Source organism: Heteronotia binoei, chromosome 6, assembly GCF_032191835.1.
Source record: "Heteronotia binoei isolate CCM8104 ecotype False Entrance Well chromosome 6, APGP_CSIRO_Hbin_v1, whole genome shotgun sequence".
In the NCBI taxonomy this organism is placed as follows: Eukaryota; Metazoa; Chordata; class Lepidosauria; order Squamata; family Gekkonidae; genus Heteronotia; species Heteronotia binoei.
The window spans coordinates 63,740,420-63,765,604 of NC_083228.1; the positions used below are offsets into that span (position 1 = coordinate 63,740,420).

A 25,185-nucleotide genomic window follows, 5' to 3' on the forward strand; every position below is an offset into this window, starting at 1 on the left:
TGGCAAGGGAAGCAAAATGTCCAATGGGAATGAAATTCTGCAGTAATTTTTTTCATAAATTGGACTCTGGGGTCAGCTGTATGACTTCTTATAAAATAAATGGTATCATTTTACCTGGTAGTTGCCAGTTTTATAACAACTCAGCTATATAGTCATTGCAAAACAAGTATGTTGGTTAGATTACTTCACATATTTTGTATCTTATTGTCTGTTGCATCCAATTTAATTTTGAACAAACATGTACAGGATTGGGCTGTAAAATACTGAAGTGAGCTAATCTGTAAATGTAGGAATGCAATGTTATTTTGTCTTCACTTGCAAGACCAGAATTAATCCACAGGCTAAGAATTGAATGCAGAGAAGGAACCTCTACTTTATACCTGAATTGTTTGAGCATCAGTAACAGATGTACTAAAAAGTAACAAAAAATAAGTCAAAATTCCATTAGTCAAGAGAGTCAGAATAATGTTAAACCACATTAGTCCTATTAACCTTCTGGCTTCTTTTGAACAATCAGAAGTCACTGTTGTCATAGAAGAGATAGTAGTCTAGGTTGACCTTTCATTAAGCAAGTTAAAGGCAGCTTACAACACTAGATAAAAACATTTTCAGTTTGAAACCAAGATTTCTCTGCCCTCCCCTCAAAGGCAAACAGGCAGGACCTCCAAAAAATCTCCAGGAAGGGGCCTTCCCTCCCCTCTTCAGGGGCCCATTGTACAGGACCAGTGCAACAATGGAAGAGCCTCAGGTTCTGGTCAATGCCAAATGAGCCAGCCCCAAGTCATGAAATAGCCAGTGGCTGCCTGAGAACTGTAGTTGGCACTTGTCTGCTCAGCACTGCAAGGGAGCAGGCAGAGGGGGAGAAGATTCCAGTTTCCCTCTCAATCCATTTGCAAGTGGCTAGGGAGGTGGAGGTGCTTTCCAGCCCATTTCTCTCAGAAAAGAGCTGAAAATTCCCTCCCCATCTCACTTCTTACTGGCAAAAACAGGTGGAAGAGAAACTGAAAGTTCCTTCTCCCCTCATGAAGTGCTCCCTCACAGCAGGGAGGAAACAAGTCCTTATTAAGACGAGTTCCCTGATATACATCTGTGAGTCTGGTTGCAGCCCCTTGACCCAGCACACATCAGGCATATTGTGTAGCTTGGCCTTACACTTCAGTTATGCCTTGTTGGCTCAAAGCATAGTCTTACAGCTGGGCAGGTATTAGCATATAGTTAAATGGAGCCCCGTGGCGCAGAGTGGTAAAGCTGCAGTAGTGCAGTCAGAGCCCTCTGCTCACGACCTGAGTTCGATCCCAGCGGAAGCTGGTTCAGGTAGCCGGCTCCAGGTTGACTCAGCCTTCTATCCCTCCAAGGTCAGTAAAATGAGTACCCAGCTTTCTGGGGGGAAAGTGTAGATGACTGGGGAAGGCAATGGCAAACCACCCCATAAAAAGTCTGCCATGAAAACGTTGTGAAAGCAATGTCACCCCAGAGTCAGAAATGACTGGTGCTTGCACAGGGAACTACCTTTACCTTTTTTACATGGAGAAATGGGGGGGGGGGAGTCCACAGAAGGGTAGCAAAATGAAACTAATGAAGAAGCAGGAGCATTAAGCAGTCGTTATTTTATCTTGGGCATTGGATCAGCTATTAGATTTTTCTGCTCATTTAAAGTCCACAGTTGCTTATTGGGATTCTGATATGTTCCATGACATTTAACCTTTGACAATGAAAGACCCCTACTAGGTAAAAATGCATATTGTTATGTATTTGTTTTACATTGGAATGTTAATGGTCAGATAATTCTGTCAATTATAACATGAAGACAATATTACAAAGTAGAATGGGAGCATGCACTAAGGGTGTTCTGGGGTCACAGATAATATTTTGTCCAAACATAGTCCCAAACTGGACAACGAGTAGGTAGATGGGGGGCGGGGGTGGAAATGATGCCAGGAGTTTTTGATGATGGAGCAGCAAGACAGCAGGCCATGAATAAACAAGGCAATACCACTATTTTGCTGAGCTGTTTCATTGTAATCTTCATGGGTTTTTCCTGTATACAAAGTACACTATGTATAAAATCAAAGCATTCAGATGAAAGCAGCTTTGAAACACAGCCATGTCTGACAGCTCTGAAGTTAGCTTAAACATTCTGACATTAGTCCAAATATCCATTTATTTACCCTCATGGGTTAACCCAGTGCACAAAGCTTGCCCCATCATTAAAAGGATCACTTTCAAATAAATACTTGACTGTGCAGATTTACTTTATATTTGAGCCAATTGCCATAGACATCATCATACATCCAACCAAAGCAAAAGCAAGCCCCTGGCCTAAAAGAAATTCAGCAGAAAGAAGCGAGGATCCCTACTTTTGAGGAAAAGAGATTGAATGATGAGAATTAGCTAGATGAAGGACAGCTGTATGTTGGGGGATTGCGCAAAGCAATCCAATTTCTTGAAGGCTGCTAATCTAGAACATGCATTGGACCACACTATCCCCAGTCATCTTTATCTGGCAGAGCTGCTGTGCTTTTAATGGCTGTAGGACCAGCAGAAATCACAATATGTATTTATTTAGCACATTTTTAGCCTGCCCTCTCTTCCAAGGAGTTCATGGTGGTGTACATTAGTCTCACTTCTCCAGCGGTTTATCCTCACAGGAACCCTGTGCAGTAGTTGAAGTTGAGAGAGAGTGACTTACCCAAGGTCACCCAATGAGCTTCCACAGCAGAGTGGAGATTGGATCCTGGTCCCAGTCCAATACTCTAACCACAATGCCAAGCTAGCTTGTGCATCTCAAGAGAAACCTGCTCAGTTTTAACCTGTCCTGCAGCTGCTAGGAACCCTGCCAGGAAAAAAAAAGTTTGCAAGGCAACTCTGAATTAGGAGTGCAGAGGGACATTGGGGACTGGGAGCCAATGAGGGCTGGACTTTAATGCAAAGGTTATGGAATCTTCTTTGCAAACTCATTCACTCAGCTTGAATGACCTGCCGTAAAACAGGGATAATAAGAACATCCTAGAATACTGCCAGGGTGAGATAAAGCATAGAACTCACCTAGAGTATTGTGTTCAGTTTTGGGCCCCACAATTAAAGAAGGATATATAGAAGCTGAAACGTGTCCAGAGGAGGGCAACTAGGATGGTGAGGGGTCTGGAGACCAAGTCCTATGAGGAAAGGTTGAAGGAGATGGGTATGTTTAACCTGGAGAGGAGATGACTGAGATGTGATATGATCACCATCTTTAAGTTCTTGAAGGTCTGTCATATAGAAGATAGTGCAGAATTGTTTTCTGTTGCCCCAGAAAGTTGGACCAGAACCAATGAGCTTAAATCAATTCAAAAGAGTTTCCAGCTAAACTTTAGGAAGAACTTCCTGACCGTTGGAGTGGTTTCTCAATAGAACAGGCCGTTTGTACTCTGCAGAATATTTGAGCTTTGTGCCTCTTGTAAATTTTTGAATGTATTTTGAAGCTTGTATAAGCCTTCAGTGAAACAAGGCAATACGTGCCTCCCTCTTGCGTTCTCGTGCTGGGCTGCCAATTGTCCCTACACCGGCATATGTTGAAAGAAACCTCTGGAGCATTGGACTCCTTATTCATGGCTTCGCCAACTTTCTCCCGGACTTCCACTGTAAAGACTATGAACTTTTACCATGAATTGAAAGGACATTGGGTTTCCGGGTGATTTTTTGCACTTTTGCGCAAACAGTCTGATAAACTTTATACTTTCATACTTGAGGCTGGTCTTTCGTGAATGCCTTGGGGCTTGGTTTTTTTCTTTCCTTTCCACGTTACTCTTTGTGTTGCTGTAAATTAGGCAGATCAGGATAAGGAGAGCAGGAAGGGCTGCATCAGTGCTTAGTTCTTGTGGCTCTTTCTTACACACCCAGGGAAATGCTCATTGCCACTTCGAGGGTCAGTGAGCATATTTTCTCCAGGCCAGTTTGGCAAGGGATCCTGGAGGTTTTTGTCATCTTTTGGGCATGGAGCAGGGGTCACTAGGGATGTATGTGTGTGTGGGGGTGGGGTACTGTGAAGTTCCTGCATTGTGCAGGAGGTTGGAGGTCCCTTCCAACTCTATGATTCTAACTATGGAAGTGCTACATGAGTATCAGTGTTCCCCAAGCACTCATCATTCAAAGGGTACTGAAGTGTACTGCCTGATAGACATTGTATTGTTATATATTCTCCACTTTCCCAATTAGCAAAACAGCAAGATATAACATTAAAAAAATAGTTTCCTCTGGATGAAAAAGCACTAATGTATTTGTAATTCTTGTTTTATTTACCAGTGTACAGGCGGTGCACAGTGGAAGTAAAGAAAAGAAAAGCTACTGATCCTGCATTGAATTCCAAAAACAACAGAATGGGTCATCCCATGGCTCTAAATTCTTTTGTGCAAGATGCAAAAACTCCCCTTCCTCCTCTTTGCCAGTCCCTCATCCTCTGACTGGTGTCTTTTTCCTAAAGTATGGTGGTGGGGGAGAGAGGAAAAACTTCTGGCCGTCAAGCAATTCTTGAAGTGACTGCTGATTAGATGTTACTGATAGGTCCATTTGCTGTGATCAAGAGACCCAAATTCATCCCATTTGCTTCTAGAAAGCTTTGGAGGGTCCCTATTTGTTGTAGCATTCTGCTTGTTCTGTATTTTTTTTTCCTTTTCCTTTCTTTTGCCATCAAGCGATAACTAACTTAGGGTGACCCCCATGGAGTTTTCAGGGCAAGAGATGTTCAGAGGTGGTTTTCCATTCTCTGCCTCTGTGTCATGATGCTGGACTTCCTCAGTAGTCTCCCATCCAAATACTAAGACCAGCCCTACTTAGCTTCTGAGATCTGACCAGATTGGGCTAGTCTGAGCTATCTAAGTCTTGGCTTATTTTCAGTAAGTCTGGGAAACACTTAAGATGCTGTGAAACTTATCACACAAGTACTTAATTAGAAATCCAGTTAATAAAGAGGCTAGGCAATTAAAAACTTCCATCTTTACAGTTTTCCCTTATGGCTGCTTCCTCTTGCAATTGTTAAACAGGGAATGGGAAAAACGTAATGCTCAGTGAAAAGGTACCAATAGAGGGAGAGGGAGAGAGAGGATAGTGGGTGTAAAGTAGTCTGCTCTTGGAAAAGTTACTTTGACAAAAAGTCCTTTGAGAGCAGAATTATTTTTGTAATGAAATACCTTGAGCCCTTTCAAAGTGTTGCACAGAAAAGGTGCTATCCAATACTGTGCTGGACAGGCACAAGAACAGCTGAAGTGACCTGAGATGCCTTTTGTTTCTTTGCTTCTCTCATCCATTAACCATTAATATACAATGCCATCTTGTTATCATGTCTCTAATGAGTACCTTGGCACCAACTGGACTTTTCCACTCAGTCAGGAGCTGCAGTATCATGCTGATAGAAACCAGCACAAACAAAATCTAAAATAAGCACTTATGTAAAACTGAACACGTAGGGGATATCGCTTCCCACTTCAATTTCTTCCATATGACATACCTTAATGAGGTAACAGGGTATCCACAAACTGACAGAGAGTTCATGGCTTTTCAATGGGCTACATCTAGCACCACACAAAAATGGATATCACTTTTCTAAAATTACATAAAAAGATATTCTAGATACACTAGATTCATCATTGTTGTGCATTGTACTTTTGTGATGCTTTGCCTCTTGGATTCTTCTGTCCAGAGCAGAAAATGGCAGCAAGTAAATGATTACAATAATCAAAATCCAGAGATGTATGGATACCATAATGTCCTGCTTGCCACCACCATGAGCTACTTCCTGACACAGGCTAGGAATATCATTGCTTTAGTTAATATTTACTTTCAACTGCGACAAAATGAATCCTTTATTAGCCCAGCATAAAATTGCCTTATTTATGGGGCCCATCATTCAGAAGAAGACTGCAGATTTATAAACTACCCTTCTCTCTGAATCAGAGACTAAGAGTGGCTTACAATCTCCTATATCTTTTCTCCTCACAACAGACACCCTGTGAGGTGGGTGGGGCTGAGAGGGCTCTCACAGCAGCTGCCCTTTCAAGTACAGCTCTGCGAAAGATATGGCTGACCCAAGGCCATTCCAGCAGCTGCAAGTGGAGAAGTGGGGAATCAAATCTGGTTCTCCCAGATAAAAGTCTGCACACTTAACCACTACACCAAACTGGGTCACCCAAAAGGTCTTCAATCTCTGATGCATTCACTTTTTACTGAGATGAAATAGAAATATCAAACAGTACTGGCAATTTCAAAGTCTTTTTGTCAGAAGCTCTTGACTTGTTCCTCTTTCAGTGCAGTCTAAGGGTGTAGATAGCCATCTCTGGTCAGTGGATTTTCAGTTTCCATAGCAAATCACCAAATTTAGGGCTTAATCAAGAACTGAGGGATTGGAATGGTGAACATAAGAACATAAGAGAAGCCATGTTGGATCAGGCCAACGGCCCATCCAGTCCAACACTCTGTGTCACACAGTGGCAAAAAAATTTATATATACACACACACTGGGGCTAATAGCCACTGATGGACCTGTGCTCCATATTTTTATCTAAACTCCTATAAGAGTGGGGAGGGAACAGAGTGCAAGAGAGAGGGAACAGAGAATATAAGAGGTATGAGGAGCCAGAGCTGGTGTGAAGAAAAGAGTAGCAATAAAAGAAATTATTTGATCAGTGAGAAGGATTTAAATGGGGGAGGCCGATGTGGAGAGGTCACAAGGAGAGAAAGATGGGCAAATATTATGGATGGGATGTACTGCAAACATGTGGTTCAAGTTCAGAGCAAGCCACTAATGGAACCACAAACTGAACCATCTATTCATGAACTAAACTAGTTCATTGGGCTCATGGTTCTGCAAACGCTGTTGAAAGGACCACAGTCTCTTTAAATGGGGTTTGCAGAAAATCTGAAAAACAGCTGCAGCCCCTTTAAACCTCCTGGCCATTCTGCTGTCTTTGAGCCTTTGTGTGGGGGAAGGGGACAGAAAGCAGTAGTTTAAGACCCTTTAAACCCGGCTTTCTGCCTCATGCATGAACCACAAACAGAATGTACCTGCTCTGAAAGCTCATGGAAGTTTGTGACAGCAGACCCCTCATGAACTTCTGTCAGGAACAATGAACAGGGCAAAATTCATCATGAATTTTGCTTCATGGTTTGGTTCATGCAAATATGCAAGAAAAATGAATCAAGAGTGACACAGAAAGAAGATATGACAGAGGTTGTAAAGAAAATCATCAAGGAGAGCACTGCAGTAATGTGGACATGATAAGGGAGAATGAACCAGAATAGTAGTTCTGCTGACAGAGAAAACAGGACAGGTGTTGTAATTATTCATAGACAGACCCTAGTTAGGTTTGAACAAGATTTGAATATGATGAAGGAAAGAAAGGGACACAGTCTACGGCAAAAGAAAAGAAAAAAATGAAAGAGGTTTCCAGTCCCTTCTCGTTCATCTTCCTCTTTCTTTCTTGATTTCCTTTTTCCATTTCTCCAGGACCAGCTCTAGACTATCTGGCATCCTAGGCAAGGCTAACTTCTGGCATGCCCCCTCCCCCTGCACTGATAATCAGTTTTCAAAAACAGATGAATTGCAGTGCCCAGGCTGGCGCACCCAGAAGGCTGGCACCCTAGGCAATCATCTAGTTTGCCTAGTGGCAGGGCTAGCCCTGCATTTCTCATTACTTTTCTTTCATTCCTTCCCTTTCTTTCTTGTCTTCACATTAGTTAACTCGTTCAGCATTCCCCTCCCCACCAACTATTTGCAAGTTGAGATTATAAGCAGTAAAGTGTCTATTATGATTATTATACGCTGAATTTTTTTTCTCCAAGAGACTGCATTTGTGAAAACAGAATGAATAAACAGTGTCCTGATTTACTTCCTAAACATATCCAAAGCCTGATCCCAGCCAAATGCACAGCTGCTTTCCATTCTATTTCTGTCTCAGCCATTCTTTTGATATAGCCCCTCTTTCAGATAACAAGCTTAGCAGGGGCACCAAGAAGCTCCAAGGAGCAATTGTGGATGCCAGCTGCAGCTTTGCAGAAACAACCTGTGCACCCACAATAAACTACATATCCAGTGAATTCATGAACTGCCTTCATCACTTTACTCAGTGACTAAAACAAATGAAACCCTCCAAGTAATAATTATCACACTGATGGAGTGTGACACTTGGAGTGAAGCCAAGCCAAAAGGTATTGGGAGTGGCTGGAACAACAGCTGCAGATCTTTTGGGAAAAGGAAACGAGGGCCTTAATATGAGTTTCTTATTAAAGCCACAGCTGCAGCTTTCTCACTGCTGACATATGTATATTTGAAAGGGATGAGGGTTGCAGCAACTAAATAAAAATGATATTTAATCAATTAGGTCAATTTCAAGTTACTGAGTTTCCCAGACAACAAAACAGAACAATTGCTAACATTTAAATCTCAAGATAGATGTGAGCACCATCTCATTTTCCTACCATGCAGGCATCCCAGTTATCACAAACTAGGCATTTCCTGCCACTTGCAGGGGTCTGACTGAGGGCTTGATTAAAAAATCCAATGCAGACCTTTTCAGTAGAAAAGAGTAAGAGTCCAGTATCACCTTAAAGAGTAACTAAATTTGTGGTAGGGTATGAGATTTCATGAGTCACTATTCACTTCTTCAGCTACATCTAGACCAGAGGTTTTGCTTTCATTTGTTATAAGGAACAGATCGGACATAAACGACCTTGAAGGGCTGGGCCATGTGTGTCAGAAAATTTAATGCCAGGTAGAGGAGTTATAAACTTTGCAAACGGCACAAACACAATTAAATATTTTTTTAATAAAACCCTTAAACATGTTTAAAAGATTTGGAGTCTTGCAATATTTTGTTTATTTGTTTCTGATAACTGACATCTCTTGCTCTGAACTGTTACATCAAAATCTGGAGACAATATCGGTGCTGTAGCAATCTTGAGTACACTGTTCAGGTGTTGTTCTACTTTTGATTTATTGACATTCATTACAGAAATCACATGGTCAATGCTTTGAGCCTAAGACCCAGGGAAAAACATGAAATGGCTGGGCATTGCAAGTTTTTGTACATAAGCTGCTTCGTGTGCTGGTCAGCCAATGGAGAAAATAGAGGCTTTGCTCTGTAGCTCTTATGTGATTGAGCAAGCCTGGCAAAGCAAGCTGTGATGCAGAAAGAAGTGAGCAAGAGAGAAGGAAGCAGATAACAGTGAGTTGCTCACAGGCCTGATAGGAGCCCTTGGGTCACAGGCCTGACAACTCTGATCTAGACCTTTTCAGTGACTTTATTGGACTATTGGATGGAAAGAAGAGGTACAGGACAGAATCCATGCATGTCATAAGAGCATAAACTGCCTCAGCTTAGCTGTGGTACACCTACTGGTCATGACTCATGACAGGATTTCTGGTGCAGCAGAAGCCCTTTGGGCAGCTGGCATATTGAGGTGCTTCTAATAGCACTGTTTACTTAGTGGTCAAACATTGAGGCTGGCAATGTTTCTAGCAGCATGGCTAGATCTACGACAAATCTTCCTTTCTCTTCCCAAGAAGGAAGTAGCAATGCAGCTCTGAAACAGGTGAGTGCCCATCAGCCAGCAAAATGAAAGCAAAAAATATTGCAAGATATTGTCTGATTTCTATTTTTTTAATATGGATTTTTAAATATATCTATAGAGGAATATTTAATCCATATGCAATCTAACATGGTATGGCTGAGATACAGGCTATTTCAGTGAGAATTTAGAACCTTGTTAGAGTATAGGAATGAAGGTTTATTGAATAGTTAATATTATAAAAAAAGAATGCAGAATAGGGCTGCCAATCCCCAGGTGGGGGCAGGCGATCCCCCAGTTTGGAGGCCCTCTCCCATAGGGTATAATAGAGAATTAATCCATGAGTATCTGGGGCTCGGGGGGGGGGCGGCTGTTTTTTTGAGGTAGAAGCACCAAATTTTCAGCATAGCATCTTGTGCCTCTCTTCAAAACACTGCTCAAAAAGATTGAACCAGGGGGTCCAATTCTATGGGTTCCAAAAAAAGGTGCCCCTATTTCCAGTGGAGGGAAGGCATTTAAAAGGTGTACAGACCCTTTAATTGTGATGACAAGAACTCCCTTTGGAGTTCAATCGTGCTTGTCACACCCTTGCTCCCGACTCCACCCCCAAAGTCCCCAGATATTTCTTGAGTCAGACTTGGTAACCCTAATGCAGAACAAGGAAAGTTGCTATATGTTGTAGATTTCTTTAGCACATTTCTCTAACCCCTCTCCAGACAAAACTACCTGCAGCAATTCAGTAAGTAAACTGTTGTGTATGTGGACTAATGATGCTATTACCAGGTTCCTGCTTGGCTCATTGGAGCCTTTAGGTCTGAGCTTGGGGACTAAGGAACAAAGGCAGTAGGAGCCAAATCCCTGCTGCCCTAATCCATCATAGGCCCCCTACTGGTTTAAATGATCCAATGGAGCCCTAGCACTGGAACCTTGAAATGTATATAGTTGGCCCTGTTGGCCCAGTAAAGCAGTCTTCTAGTTCAGCCATTACCATGCTGTAACTAATAAAGAGAGCTATGATCACTGCAACCACGTCTCCTCCTTGCATTGAACCCACTATATTATATAAACTAACCCTAAAACAATCATAACCGATCAGAAAAACTAAATAGCAGCCGCTTTCAAAAATGCCCCAGACTGGTAACAATTATATTAGAATGACAAAGGAACATAGCAAAGGACTGAAGTCAACATTCGTTTACAGAATAATAAAGTCAACATTAGTTTACAGAATAATTAAAAATGGCCTGTCAAATAAACAATCCAAACCAGTACATGTCATAATACAGTTGGTAAGATATTAACATAGTCAAAGGAACTAAAAAGGTAACCAGGAGAATTTAGTAACTAAATGCCTGGGTTAGATTAAGAATAAACTCTTGGAATTGTGCCAAGATACAGGCAGTTTATCAGTGATATATATCCAACCCAACAATACTCTGGTTGCGGTATTTTGAACTCACTGAAACTTCTGAGTAGTCATCAAAGGGAACTCCACATAGCACACCTTACAATAATGCAATCTGGTTGTGATCATAATACAGTATATTGTAGCAAAATCTTACTTCTTAAGAAAAGCTGATCAAAGCTGTAACATTAGGCTTTCCAGATTGCCCACCATTTTCCTAAGGTTCTGCCCCCTCCTGCTGCTCTTTGTACCAGCAGGAGCAGAAATGGTGGGTGTGAAGCAATATTGCATAACCATTACATTCTAGGAATTCTCCAAATCTCTTTGGTTCTTATCATAGAGATTAGGGAACTAGAGTATTGTGATGTCACTTCTGGGCACAAATGGAAATCACGTAACTAGGCTTGCTAGTTCTCCTGCTTTAATAGACCTCCCATTCCTGCTGGCCATTCTTGCCACCACTCAACTGGGAGGGGGGGCAATCAGCATCCCAGTACTATTATGTCACTTCTGGTGCAATCCAGAAGTGATGTTATACCTGGTAGCACTCTAGCAATCACCCAAAAATCTATGGTTAAACCATAGGGTTTGGGACAAATGCTAAAGAATTGTCAGGGATGTAATTAGGCACTTCATGGTTATGCCAGAGGTGACATTGCAGGCAATGGACACTCTGGGACTGAGTCTCCTGTGACTTGCCATCCTTGGGTTGGCAACCCTAGCCATAATGTTGTGTGATATTGCTCTCCCTCCCTCCACCCACATTTTTGCTCCTATTGGAGCAAAGAGGTCAGATGGCAATCCTATGTTACATGCCATGGAAGAAGCCAGCTTTTAAATATCTGTTCCAATCAACCAGCATCCCAAAGCTACAAACCTCTTCCAGAAGTGAAATCTCTTCCAGAATAGGCTGAGTTTTATTTACTAATAGCATAATGCTCTAGCAGCTTAGCATAAGATCACAAATAATTTACTTCTGTATTCTTCCTTTTGTCTGTTTTGCTGCTGTCTCTTTGTTTACTCAGATTGCTACTGTCAGAGAGTCTCCTTCCTGCTGTCTAACCTCCTTCTATTCCTGCTTCTCTGTCCAATCTCCATGAAGTCAAGATGTGCTCTCTGCAACTTCTGTCCATCCTAGCCGAGATAGCTAACTAGAATGTGCTTTCATCCTTTCATATCCTGGCATGCAGTTCCTTTAAATTAAAGAACTTTAATTTCTTTCCTAAAATGGCAAGCCTCATTTTATTCCTAAGGTGGCGCGCGCACACACACCAATTGCTGTGCACAAACAAGCCATAGCTAATACTCCAAGCACCTCTTTAGGCTTTCTGCAGAACAACATGATTCAGCTCTTAAGAAGAAATGGAGCTTGGTGCTATCAGCATATTGAAATTCCTTTTAATGTAGATGTTAAACAGCATGCAGGAGGGAGCAGGCTCATGTGGGATCCCCTTACCATAAATGCTATAGTGACACTAGAATCATCATTTAAAATTTGGAATCAACCATTGTTTTACCCTGTAGAAATGGTGCATCCATTGTTTGGATTCAGGTATTCAGACAGACCATGAAAAGTAGAAGGTAGTTCAGAGCAGAGAGCATAGGAATGTAGTGTTGCCACCTCAACCAGCTTTTTGTTGGGGAATATTAATATTTCTTAGCTCAAAATGGCAAGTCTACAAGAGCTGAGGTGAAGCAGGGTCTCTGTCAATGTTTATGGAGATAGACCACTGAGAATCCTTTGGTTAAATTAGTGGATTTTATTATAGGAAATGATTTTCAAATAGTTACATCCCATTCAAATAATTTTCAAGCATACAAGAGGAATTACAGAGGTTAGCTGAATAAGTGTGTGGGGGGGGAATAGGTGATACAATTACCTAGTTCTTGCAGAGTAGGCTAGTCAGAGAAGGCAAGAGACCTCTGAAGAGAGATTTTCTCCTGAGAAGAGGGGAGTGAAGGCAGGAAGGGATGGGAGGAGGGGAGGGGAAGGGGAGGATGGAAAGATACACAGAGGATGCTAGGAAGCTGGGAAGAATATTTCTCCTAATATAAAGCCAGCTGATGACTATTGTGTGGGACCGATAATTCTCACGGGCTATAGAATGAATGAATGAATGAATGAATGAATGAATGAATGAATGATGAGAAAGAAATTAATCTGAAGTCCCGTTCTCCACAGCAGGCGAGTAAGGGAATGAGTTGGAGAACCTGCAGCTTCTCTCATGGTATTGGGTGCTAAAGATTTTGAGCTTACTGCTGGTTGACATCCTTTGAAGTACAATTTGATTTGTTGAAAAACTTTCCCTTTTTTCCCAAATGAGGATCCCAAGCAGCTTTCAATGTCATCCTCTCCTCTTCTGGCTTATCCTCACAATGACCATGAGAGATAGGTTTGGCTGAAAGAGAGAGCAACCAGCCCCAAGTCCCCCAATGAGTTTCCATAGCAGAGTGAGGATCTGAACCCAGGAACTCCAAGATCCCAATCCAACATTCTAGCACTACCCCATGCTGGCTCTCAAACTTTCCAACCATGAAGGCAGCTCAGTCTTTCCCAATTACTGTCTTCATGGTGAACAGATGGAATTTATTTTGTTATAGTTTGGGGAATGTGGAGACTCTGAAACCTTGGCATAAGTTCTCCTGTCTTGAAAATGTGTGTGAATGTTAGATTCTGAAAGCAAACTAGAAATGCCAGCAGCGTTTCTAAAAACTCCAGGTTCTCTTGTGAGAAGTATCTGATTGTGACAACATCATGATTGAACCTTGTCAGAGATACATATGATGGTCTTTAAGAGGATAAAAGTCTGACATTATGGTTTTGTGATATCAGAGGTGATCTCATTTGAAATTGACCTGTCAATTAAACCGGTTATATAAACTATGATATTCTCCCTCTGGAACAGTCACTAACAGAAATAATGCTTCTAGATAGAAACCTCCTTATTATTCCCTCTACATATCAAGAGACCTTGACCCTGTTTGACTGGCTGCTGGACTAAGAAAGGTGCTTTGTTCTGGCTGAAACCATGAAATGCTCACATTGGAATTATACCTGATAAACCTCTTGAGAAGAGCTACAAAGATGCTAAAGAAAAATGGTGGGTTGGATCCCACCATGCAATAGCAAAAAATAAGTTTTTTTCTCTTTTGCTGAAGCATTGTTGAATGGCTGAAGGCTTGCTGTTCCACTTTGAAATTGATGCATTCAATCACTATTATGTAAATAAGACTCCAGGCTCTTGAGAAAGGGGAGAACACCTTGAAATTATTGTCGGGTGTTGATTTTTTTCTTCTTGTCTACACTGGAGAAGTCCATTGGGAGTGAAGTTGCATATATCCTATTACACTATAAACTCTGTACCCCATTCAGGATCTTTGTTTATATATTTGCTATTGAAAGATTTGGATTCCTTACCGGTTGAACTTACTACCTGCAATTTGCATATTTGCAGCCAGAGAACTTTATGGGTATTTTTGCTTTCAGTTTGATCCAGAGTTTTAGAGTCTTCACCTGCCACCATTCCGCTTTAATTATTTTCCTTTTACATTGGTGGATTTGCTCTGCTCATTTTGCGCAGCCAAACTTCTATATTTCCTGCTGAAAGCATTTCAATTTGGGGGGAGGGGGGTCTCTGATCAGAGGGCAGAAGGAATACCAGTGCTTAGTTAAATGTATAGGATTACTTGGAAATCGTGTCAACACTGCAAAAACAATACAAATTTAAATTACGAGATGAGGCAAGCAATGATATGTAAAAATGTCAAGTGCTGTCAGTTCTCATGCAAATTACTGCACCTTGTGGCTTTTGCAGGAGTCTTTTAAAACAGATGAAAACCTCTACAATACAAGTTTGAAATGCCTGTAGAGAAATGACCGGATCAAAACTAGTTTTGAGAAAAACGTTGCAGCAGCAGCATCAGAACTCATCTCACCGAAACAAATGTAGATGCTTCGGGCAGCAACAATGCAAAACAGTTGTGAGAACGTTAGGTAATGTAAAAGGTGAGTTTCCAATGCAGTGGTAGAGAGTCACAAACTGTCAGTGTAAAAACACCCTATTAATCACTAGCAGTGTTCCCTCTAAGCTGAGTTAGTATGAGCTAGCTCACAGATTTTTAGCCTCCAGCTCACACATTTTTGTCTTAGCTCAAGGATGGCCCCAGAACACAATAATTTATGCAGCTCACAACTTTAATGCCAGTAGCTCACAACTTTAATGCCAGCAGCTCACAAAGTAGAATTTTTGCTCACAAGACTCTGCAGCTTAGAGGGAACATTTTAAAAAAAGGTGCAAGCACCAGTCGTTTCCGACTCTGGGGTGAAGTCGCATAATGACGCTTTCATGGCAGACTTTTTACGGGGTGGTTTGCCATTGCCTTCCCCAGTCATCTACACTTCCCCCCAAGCAAGCTGGGTACTCATTTTACTGACCTCGGAAGAATGGAAGGCTGAGTCAACCTGGAGTCAGCTACCTGAACTAGCTTCTGCTGGGATCGAACTCAGGTCATGAGCAGAGCTTTGGACTGCAGTACTGCAGCTTTACCACTCTATGCCACGGGGCTCCTCTAGACGGAACATTGCTCACTAGTAATTTGTTTCCCATGTATATTGGTGGATATTGTATATTGGTGGATATTTTTGGTGGCAGAAGCCTGTTCAACATGCAGTTGCCTTTGGAAATTTACAAGAAAATATAGTCCTGTTCCAGTCCAGAAAAGTACCAGTCTCTTTAAGGCTACAACTGAGACTATCATAACATAGGAGGAGATATTGCAAAATGGCTGTTTTTGTCACCGATAATAGTGAAATCACATATGTTTGGGATGGTGTGTTACAGACGTTTTTGTCAGGTCGTGTTGTTATTATGTTATATCATTTGTGTCACTGTTGACAAACTTATATTCTCATTTGTATTTATCTAGGGTCTTGTTCAAGAAGGATTCTGCAACAGAAGTGCCACAGAGACATGTACCTACTACATTTGTTCCCTGCCTGGCCAGCAATTGAGATTGTTTTGGATCTTGATTCTGCCAAATTTCCAGACTGGATTACATAATCTGTTGGACCTCAATGTACATGCTTAGACTTCTTGAGGAAGTTGCATGTGGTAGGGGCTCCTACATGTTCAACTAATATCATTTGGCGCAGTTTCTGCAGAATTTTGGCAGGCATATTTAGTAATCACAGACCATATTGATTTCCTCAGTATTCATATACTTTATATATCAAAATGTCATATCAGTCTAAGACAGGCCTGTAGCCAGAAAATTTTTAGAGAGGGCAAAGGAGTACAGTTATTGTGAGCACATTATTTGTTTACTTTGTTATGAATGAGCTATGATGTAATGCAAAGTCTCTACAAGGGATCATTCTACAAATAAGGTTACAAATAAGATTGCCTCCTCCATCCTCCTTGTTGAGCCCAGTTTAAAAAAAAGGCAAAATTGTTGCTAGCAACAATTCATTATTACCATTTTACAGTGATTTTAAAATGCTGTGATGCCCCAATCCACTGTGGGCTTGTGCTGTAGAACTCCTTCCCCTGCCCCAAGTGTTTTCAAGAGCTGCAGGAGCACCCTCACATGATGTAAAATGGTCACAAGTCCACTTGTGAAAGGAAGAATACAAAAGCACTGTTGCCACACACACACACACACACACACACGGATCCCAACCACCTTTGAACACTCTCCATCCAGGGCTAAAATAGAGCCCCAAAATGCTTCTGCCTTAATGTGCTACAGTGCTGCAGATCAGAAGAATCCATGACTGGCATGAGCTAACAAGCTAAGATGGGAAAAGGACTCTGCCATGTGTTTCAGAGCACACTTGGATCAACTACTTTGTGCAGAAAGTCAAGTGTGAAGAGAAAGCCTGGGAGGGGGGAGAGAAAGAAACTCTCTCTGTAATGTACTGAGTGACGAGACGATTTGAAGGCAACATGCTTTATTTGGTGGTACATTACAAGAGAGGGAGCATGCGGGCCGGGTCCCGCTTATATACATTCCCCAGAACTGCCCCCAGTCTGACCAGTCCAATCCTGGCCAGTTAAACTTCCCGCCACAGATCTTGATTGGTGGGGCGTCTAGACAGCTACATCCGGGGACCCGTGGGTTTCCCCTGGTCGCCTCTGTAGCGATCGCCATGCGGTACATTAGCTTATGTTTCAAGACATAACACTCTCCCTCATTGGCAAAGCCTGGGAGGGAGGCAGGAGGAGGAGGATTTGGGGATTACAACACAGGAAGAAATAGATAAATCCTACTTCTACCGCACAATGGCCCCAATCCATGTCAGTGTTTCCCTGTAACAGTGAAAATTCCAATGACTCAAATATCATGCATAATTTGGTTATGTTTAGAAAAACACAGGGTTGGAAGCTTATGAGAGTCCACTTAAACATTACAAAGTCCTTGTGTTTATGGGTGAATAACATATGGACTTTGTATCACATGTGCAAGGGGAATTTCCTGCCTCTCTCTCACACACAACAGCTGTTTTCTGTTTGTGACTACAGCAAACAGAAATGGCCTTAGGTGGCTGTAAGTTTCACAACAGAGCTATCAGTGGCTCTTTGGAGCTATTTAAGAATGCAACAACAGCAGGAGGAACAGGCAAAAGCCATTTCTCTCTATCTGGTGTAGTCACTTGTCCGGCAAGTGTCTTGTTACCCAAATCACTCATACACATGCACACCTGTATCTAGCAAAAGTGTCCTTCTGCTAGCAAAGAGAAAACATGCATATTGTGATCTATCAGGGTTTACACTCCAAAGAAATGAAGAGTGATAAGCTTCTGAAACAAGAAAATAAATGTATTAAATTAACAGAAAGAGAACCAAGTTGCATCAAGTAATTAAAAATAGAAGTGCTACAGAAAGGAAAGAAATGCACATGTGAAGACTTGGAGCACAATAGTCCTGGGCTAAGCTGCATCTAGTTCTTGAAAAAACCAAGATTAACAAACCAGCGTAGATGGATTTGGGCCTGTTAATTTCACTGATTCCAAAAAAGTCTAAATCTGTGTTTACAGTCTGCTGTAAATTGTTCGTAGAAATGCATAGGTGAGTAGGACAGCTTGGTGTTTACCTTCCCTTGCTCCTTTTCTTTACACCTACATCCTTTAATGTGGAAAAATTTCTGAATCTGGGAGCCGACGTACAGTCAGTTTAACCTTTAGAAATAGTGAGAAGAAAAAAAAATCATAGAATTTTTAAATAGCTCAACAGCTTGCACCATCTTAATGTTAACAAGTACAGCTTGAATTCCAAGAATCATGAGCAGAACTTTGCCTGTGGAAGAAATCTTTGGTGAAGCAGTTTTGTGAGGTTGTCTCCACTTGTAATAGATAAGATAAAGCATCACAGTTAGAAGGTGTTAGGAAATAGCATTCTGAGATCCTGGAGAGTTACCGCCTTTCACAGTAGCATTAGACAACCCAGGGCTTTTTTTGCAGCAGAAACTCCTTTGCATATTAAGCTACATCCCCCTGAAGTAGCCAATTCCTCCAAGAACTTACAGTAGGCCCTGTAAGAAGAGCCCTGTAAGTCCTTGGAGGATTGGCTACATCAGGGGGGTATAGTCTTAATATGCAAAGGAGTTCCTGCTACAAAAAAAGCCCTGGCATTGACCTAGATGGATCAATAGTCTGACTCAAAGGAAGGTAACTTCGTATGTTCATGATCACAGATACTATCTATCTATCACTGCTTTAAGCTTAAAGCAGAAGCTGAAATCAAAAATTATTTTAAAAGACCTTATTCAGTATTATTTCTCTTGTACTTAACTATTGCACCTATGAATTTTGCCACTGATAGGGAGACACAATCATTTGTATCTGACAGCAGCCATGACACTTGGGTTCACACACTCAGCAATTCTGTATTTTTGAGTAAAGGGGTGACAAACTCATTAAACATAGGGCACAAATACCATTTCTGAGGATTATGAAGGTGCCATGGGGACTGCAGTGGAAAGAACTACTCCTTCCAACATATTAAGTGAGCAAAATGTCCTTCCACCAGTGTTTGTAAAAGTTAGGCATTATAGGCTTCAAGTACCAATTGATGCTGTGGTAAATTCTATTACCAGACAGCTTAATTAGCTTAATTTGGATGACATGAGAATCCTGCTAGGGAACTGGAAACTCTGAAAACTCCTTGGGTAGTGTTGTGGAGCATGAAGTAGCTTCAGGTTAGTAATGTTTGGCTAAACTGAGCTAGATTTAATTCCTACAGTGTTTAGTGGTCTCCTTACACAATTGCTAAGAGAGAAAGAAATCTGGGGTTGATATCAGCCGAAGATGACATTGCCGGTCATTTCAAATAAAATCACAAAATTCCATTTCCTAACAACAGCATATAACCTCTGCCCCTCAGCTCAATGTGTGGCTCCTCACTCTCATTTTACTTCTTAGGTGTCTCACCATTAGGGTTCCAATGAAGGGAAGGCATTTAAAAGGTGTGCAGTCCCTTTAAATGTGATGGCCAGAACTCCCTTTGGAGTTTGATTATGCTTGTCACAACCTTGCTCCTGGCTCTAACCCAAAGACCCTTGGCTCCACCCCCAAAGTCCCCAGATATTTCTTGAATTGGACTTGGCAACCTTACTCACCATCCTCAGCTCTTTGACCTTATTCTGAGGCCTGTTCACACATGTGCCTTGTGGCTCCTCAAAGACTTTTAATCAGATGTGTGCCTGGAGTTTCCTCTTGGAAACTTAATTCCCAGGCATGAGCCTTTGGATTGGTCCCACATGTGTTGGTGAATTAAGTTTCCAGTGGAGAGTTTCCAGTAGTATCTGATAAGAACATGTGTGGTAGCCTTGATGAGAACAGAATGTGTGAATCAGCCATCAACTTTCCCTTATCTCCATGTATCTCTGTGCCCCTATTCTCCTATTTCTGCTGTGCTACCCTTCCGTCAATCAGTCTGCTTTTTCATATCTTGCCTCTTAGCTTCCTGGGCCCCTTTTAATTTAGTTTCTCTTGTATTTTCCTCGTTTGAGTAGAACTTTTCCAAATGCCTTTAGTTTCTCTCTTCTATTAATAGAACAACCCATGATTTCCCTTGGCCCCACAAGAGATTTGTTGGACCTTCCCTCATAGAAGTTGCATTATTTGTCAACATTCTGTAACTGATCTTCTCTCTAAACAATTATAATGTTCATAAATATTCTATGAAAGCCAGCTATTTCCCTAGCCTATGCATGGCAAAGAAGTTTAGCCCATTTAAAACAATCTGGTTGGAGGATAGTCAATACTCATCTTTACTGTACTTGCTCTTTCTTTAATATTATATTTTCCATGATGCTCCAGGTCTCAGACAGCTAAAACAGATGTCCTAACTTAGCCCAGATGAAGACCTGCTCAAATTGAATCTAAAGGCTAACAAAGGAAGACCTGTTACTACTTGTTATTCTGACTGGGAACTAAAGGAACAGTCGTATGGAGGTCCATATCATAAATCTCTTTGTATTCAATGGGGCTTACTCCCAGGGAAGCATTCTTAGGACTGCAGCCTAATTCATCAATTGATGCTGTGCTTCTACTGAGTAATTAAATTGCTGGGTCTTACCTCCTTTTTTTTGGATCTTTTTATGAAGAAAAGAACCTCATCTATTCTTTTCACATGTAGGTCATTCACAGCCAATATATGATCCCCATGATGAAATATACAGTTTAAGTGATGTGGAGCTTTCCATTGGGAAACACTGTGGTAGAAGGAAAACAACATGATTAGTTTCAGAAAATTGATTTGTGATGGCTTCCTGTCTAGAGATGTAATCACACATAATCTAACAGCTCGGTGATCAAAATTTCAGGATAGCTAGGATGAATGAATGAGGTAATTCATTAATTTATACCAGCAATAAATGAAAAATGAGGCTATTTCAGTGCAAGAAGGTAAAATGGGAGCCAACTGAAATATGTACTGTGATCTTGAGGGGCACAAGTGCCATTATAGAATTGCAAATCTTATCATCCTATCTTCGTATCAGCAGCATAAAATATGAATCAGAATGTATGTGTAATTTTTGCTTCCTCCCCCTGTGGATCTGAAATGTTTTATTAACAAACACACTTTAACTAGCAACAAATACTATATGTGGTTAAAGGTCCAAAGTGATGGTGACCTTGGATTATAATACATCCAGAGCCAGAGAGATGGCTTAACATACTTTTGTATGAAAAACAACAAAAACTGCAGTCTCTAACCTTTGTTCTAAGATTTTGTGATCTGAGAGCAAGTCCTCAAACTTCCAGTTCCCTAATACTGTTAAACATAAAAGAACATCTGTAAATTACAAATTCTATTCCTACACGTACTATTGAGTTTGACTATATAGAAGATTTGCACCATTATTTTTAGAGAGTACCCACAGGTCCTTTTTGATATGCTCAATTAATGTATTATCATATACCTAAACTTCGGGCTTCCTCATTATCCTAAAAAGCAGATGGAACAAAATAGTGAGTCTACTAGAAATGACAGTAATTTCTTGATGTTCCATTCAAATCTTTCAGTTTGCCAGTAGTCCTGCCATAGTTGCCAGTGGTGTTATTTTCATTATGACATTCTAGCTCTGGTAGTTTATAGTCACATAAAATTATCGCTGGAGAGAATATTAATGTCTGGTGGATTTCAACACTTGGGTTAGGACTCTCAGGTAGGTTGTGAAGCTCCACCTGCTCAGTCACGACCTTCCTTCCTTCCTTCCTTCCTTCCTTCCTTCCTTCCTTCCTTCCTTCCTTCCTTCCTTCCTTCCTTCCTTCCTTCCTTCCTTCCTTCCTTCCTTCCTTCCTTCCTTCCTTCCTTCCACGCATGTATAGAGAGCAGTAGTGCCACACCTCCTCCCTTGTCTTTGTAAGTATGCTGATAGGAACTGCAGGGCAGTGAGGTGATGTCACTCAACAGTGGACAGGATTCTTCCTTGGCTTGGTCTACACTATGGTATACCTCCTGGAGACTGACCCTGGCCCTCTTGACAAGTTGTCCATTGTAGTGTATCGGCAGCCATACGCGCCATGCGCAGAGGCGACTGGGCGGTCCCAAGCGCCTCCAGCGCGGGGCGCGAAATCCCCGCCAATCACCAGCTGTGGCGGGAAGTTTAACAGGTCAGGATTGGCCTGACCTGTCCAGTAGGCTGTACCGGGGATTGTACATAAGCGGGACCCGGCCCGCCTGTTCTCTCTCTTGCAATGTGCTCCTAATAAAGAATGTTGCCCTACTCGTGTCTCCCGATCGAGTACGTTACACTGGCGACGAAGATGGGATTCTAGCCTCATCGGCTATGTAGGAGACCAAGGGCACCACCAGGCCACGACCGCCGCCGCAGCCACCATGGCCAACCAGGGCGGAACCACCGGTCACGTCGAGCCGTTCGACCCCGCGAATCCAGAGGCCTGGGAATCCTACCTGGAATGGGTCGAATGCTACCTGAGGGCCAACAAAGTCACGGAGGACAGCATGAAGAGGGACGTTCTCCTGAGTGTCTGTGGGGCGGCCACATTCGAGATCGCCAAGGGTCTCTCGGCCCCCGCCCGCCTCACGGAGAAGTCCTTCGCCGAGGTCAGCAGACTCCTCACCGGCCACTTCTTACCTCAGCCTTCACGGGTGGCCCGCCGGTTCCTGTTCCACAGAAAGGACCAGGCGGCCGGAGAATCGGCCGCCGACTACTTGGCGGCCCTCCGCAGGATCGCCGGGAACTGCAACTTCCCCCAGCTGGAAGACACCCTGGCTGATCGCTTCACGTGGGGCCTCCACGACGAGAGGCTCCAGCAGAAGCTCTTCGCCAAGAAAGAGCTCACCCTCCAGAGCGCTTTCAACGAAGCAGTGGCGTTCGAGAGGACCTCCAGGACTTTTCCCAAGGCCCGGACAGACGCCGTCCACCACGAGGAGCTGGACCATGACTGCCCGGAGGAGGGAGAAGCCTACCAGCTGCGTCGCCCAGCCGGGCCACCCAACAGAGCAGCCCAACGCCCCCGAGCACCCGATCGACCACCAGCGTCGGAGAGGGTTCCTGCCACCAAGTGCGCCAGCTGCGGCGACCCCCACGACCGGAGAGACTGCCAGTACCGGACCTGGGACTGCCAGAGCTGTGGGAAGACCAGCCACATAGCCAGGGCTTGCCGAGCCAAGCCCAACCGCCGGAGGCCGACCAAGCATCACGAGTCGGCGGAGTTCCACTCCACAGACTCCACGTCCCTTCAGGTACTGAACTTGCCCCTCGCCACCCCCGACAAAATTAAAATGGCGGTCCTCATCAAAGGGAACCCCTGCCAAATGGAGGTGGACTCAGGTTCCTCCATTTCCATTATAGCGGAGGAGACCCTGAGGAAGCTGTGCCCCCGCCAGCGGCTTCAACTAAGGCCGGCGGACTTCATACTCCGGGACTTTCAGAAGAACCCGGTGTAAATTGCGGGGTGGGCGCGGGTGGAAGTCGAGCGGGGGCCCTTCTACGGCCCGCTGGACATCCTGGTGGTAAAGCGCCAGCTTACCACCCTGCTAGGACTGGCGTGGTTCAAACCCTTGGGGATCCGCTTGGAGGGGGTGGGGCAAACCCTAACGCCCAGAGGGTTCGGGGAGATATGCCAAGAGTTCCCTGACATATTCGATGGGCCCCTAGGGAGCTACAAAAGGCCGGCCATCTCCCTACCACTAGACCCCACGGTCAGGCCGATCCGGCTCAAGGCAAGGAGGGTCCCGTTCGCCTTGAAGCCAAAAATAGAGGCCGAACTAGACCGCCTCACGGCCCAGGGAGTCCTGGAGCCAGTGGACTACGCCACCTGGGAGACCCCCATCGTAACCCCAATCAAGCCAAACGGGGAGGTGCGGATCTGTGCAGACTATAAATGCATGATAAACAGGGCACTGCAGGATAACCCCTACCCAGTGCCGGTGGTGAGCCATGTCCTGGCTGCCCTCGCGGGGTCTAAAATCTTCGGGAAGCTGGATCTGGCACAGGCCTACCAACAGCTCCCGGTAGACAATAAGACGGCCGAGGCCCAGACGATTGTGACACACAGGGGGGCCTTCCGGGTGAGGAGGCTACAGTTCAGGGTAAGCGTCACTCTGGGGATCTTCCAGAGTATAATGGACGCTCTCCTTAAAGGGATCCCCGGAGTCCAGCCGTTCTTCGACGACGTTTTAGTCGCCGCCCCGGACCCCAAAGAGTTCGGCAACCGCCTACGAGAGGTGCTCCGCCGGTTCCAGGCAGCGGGGCTCAAGGTTAAGAGGGAGAAATGCTTGCTGGGGGTCCCACGGGTGGAGTTCCTGGGGTTCGCCGTAGATGCAGCGGGGATCCACCCAACGGAAGAAAAGACCCGAGCCATCGTGCAAGCCCCGGCCCCCACCTGCAAAGCGGAGCTACAAAGCTTCTTGGGGGTGCTTAACTTCTACCATTCATTCCTCCCCCACAAGGCAGCCCTTGCAGAGCCCCTTCACCGGCTGTTGGACAAAAAAACCCCTTGGGTTTGGGGCAAACGACAAGCCGCCGCGTTTCAGGCGGTCAAGGACGTCCTGGTGTCCAATGCGGTGCTCCACCATTTTGACGAGGGCCTCCCCGTCATCCTGGCCTGTGATGCATCGCCTTATGGGGTGGGAGCAGTCCTGGGGCACCAACTCCCGGACGGGAGGGAGGTACCGGTAGCGTACTACTCCCGCACACTGACTCCGGCCGAGCGCAACTACGCGCAGATAGACAAGGAGGCTGTGGCGATCGTGGCGGGGGTCCGCAAGTTCCATGAATATCTGTACGGGCGGAGGTTCACTATTGCCACGGACCACAAGCCCCTCCTCGGTCTGTTAGCCCCAGACCGACAAACCCCCCAATTCTATCACAGCGGGTGTTGAGGTGGAACCAATTCCTCAACTCATACACATACACACTGGTCCACCGAGCCGGCAAAGCTATGGGTCACGCGGACGCACTCAGCCGGCTGCCACTTCCTGAAGTAGGTCCAGACCCCGCCCCCGCACACCAGGTAATGCTAGTGGAGAGCCTCCCGGAGCAGCCCCTCCACGCAGCGGAGGTCGCCAGGGCCACCCAGAAACATAAGACACTGGCATGGGTGCTCGACTGGGTGGTGAGGGGTTGGCCAGAAGGGAACATGGGGGAAGAATTCAAGCCGTATAAGACCAGGAGGGAGGAACTAGCAGCCCACAAAGGGTGCCTATTATGGGGAAGTAGGGTGGTGGTCCCCCCCCACTGCAAAAGCGTGTTCTGGAATCCCTACACGA

The 25,185-nt window shown here is 43.9% G+C and overlaps 1 protein-coding gene across 1 annotated transcript in view; it reads right to left on the minus strand.

The window, feature by feature from the left end:
* Positions 1-17,965: 17,965 nt before the first annotated feature.
* The window catches only part of PLEKHS1 (pleckstrin homology domain containing S1), a 79,995-nt gene continuing 72,775 nt past the window's right edge, over positions 17,966-25,185 (minus strand). The window contains exons 13-14 of the mRNA XM_060242670.1: positions 20,521-20,656; positions 17,966-18,119 (exon numbers count right to left, since the gene is read on the minus strand). Of these exons, the coding sequence (XP_060098653.1) occupies positions 18,069-18,119; positions 20,521-20,656 (187 nt within the window). The 3' untranslated portion in view covers positions 17,966-18,068. The remainder of the gene's footprint in view (positions 18,120-20,520; positions 20,657-25,185) is intronic.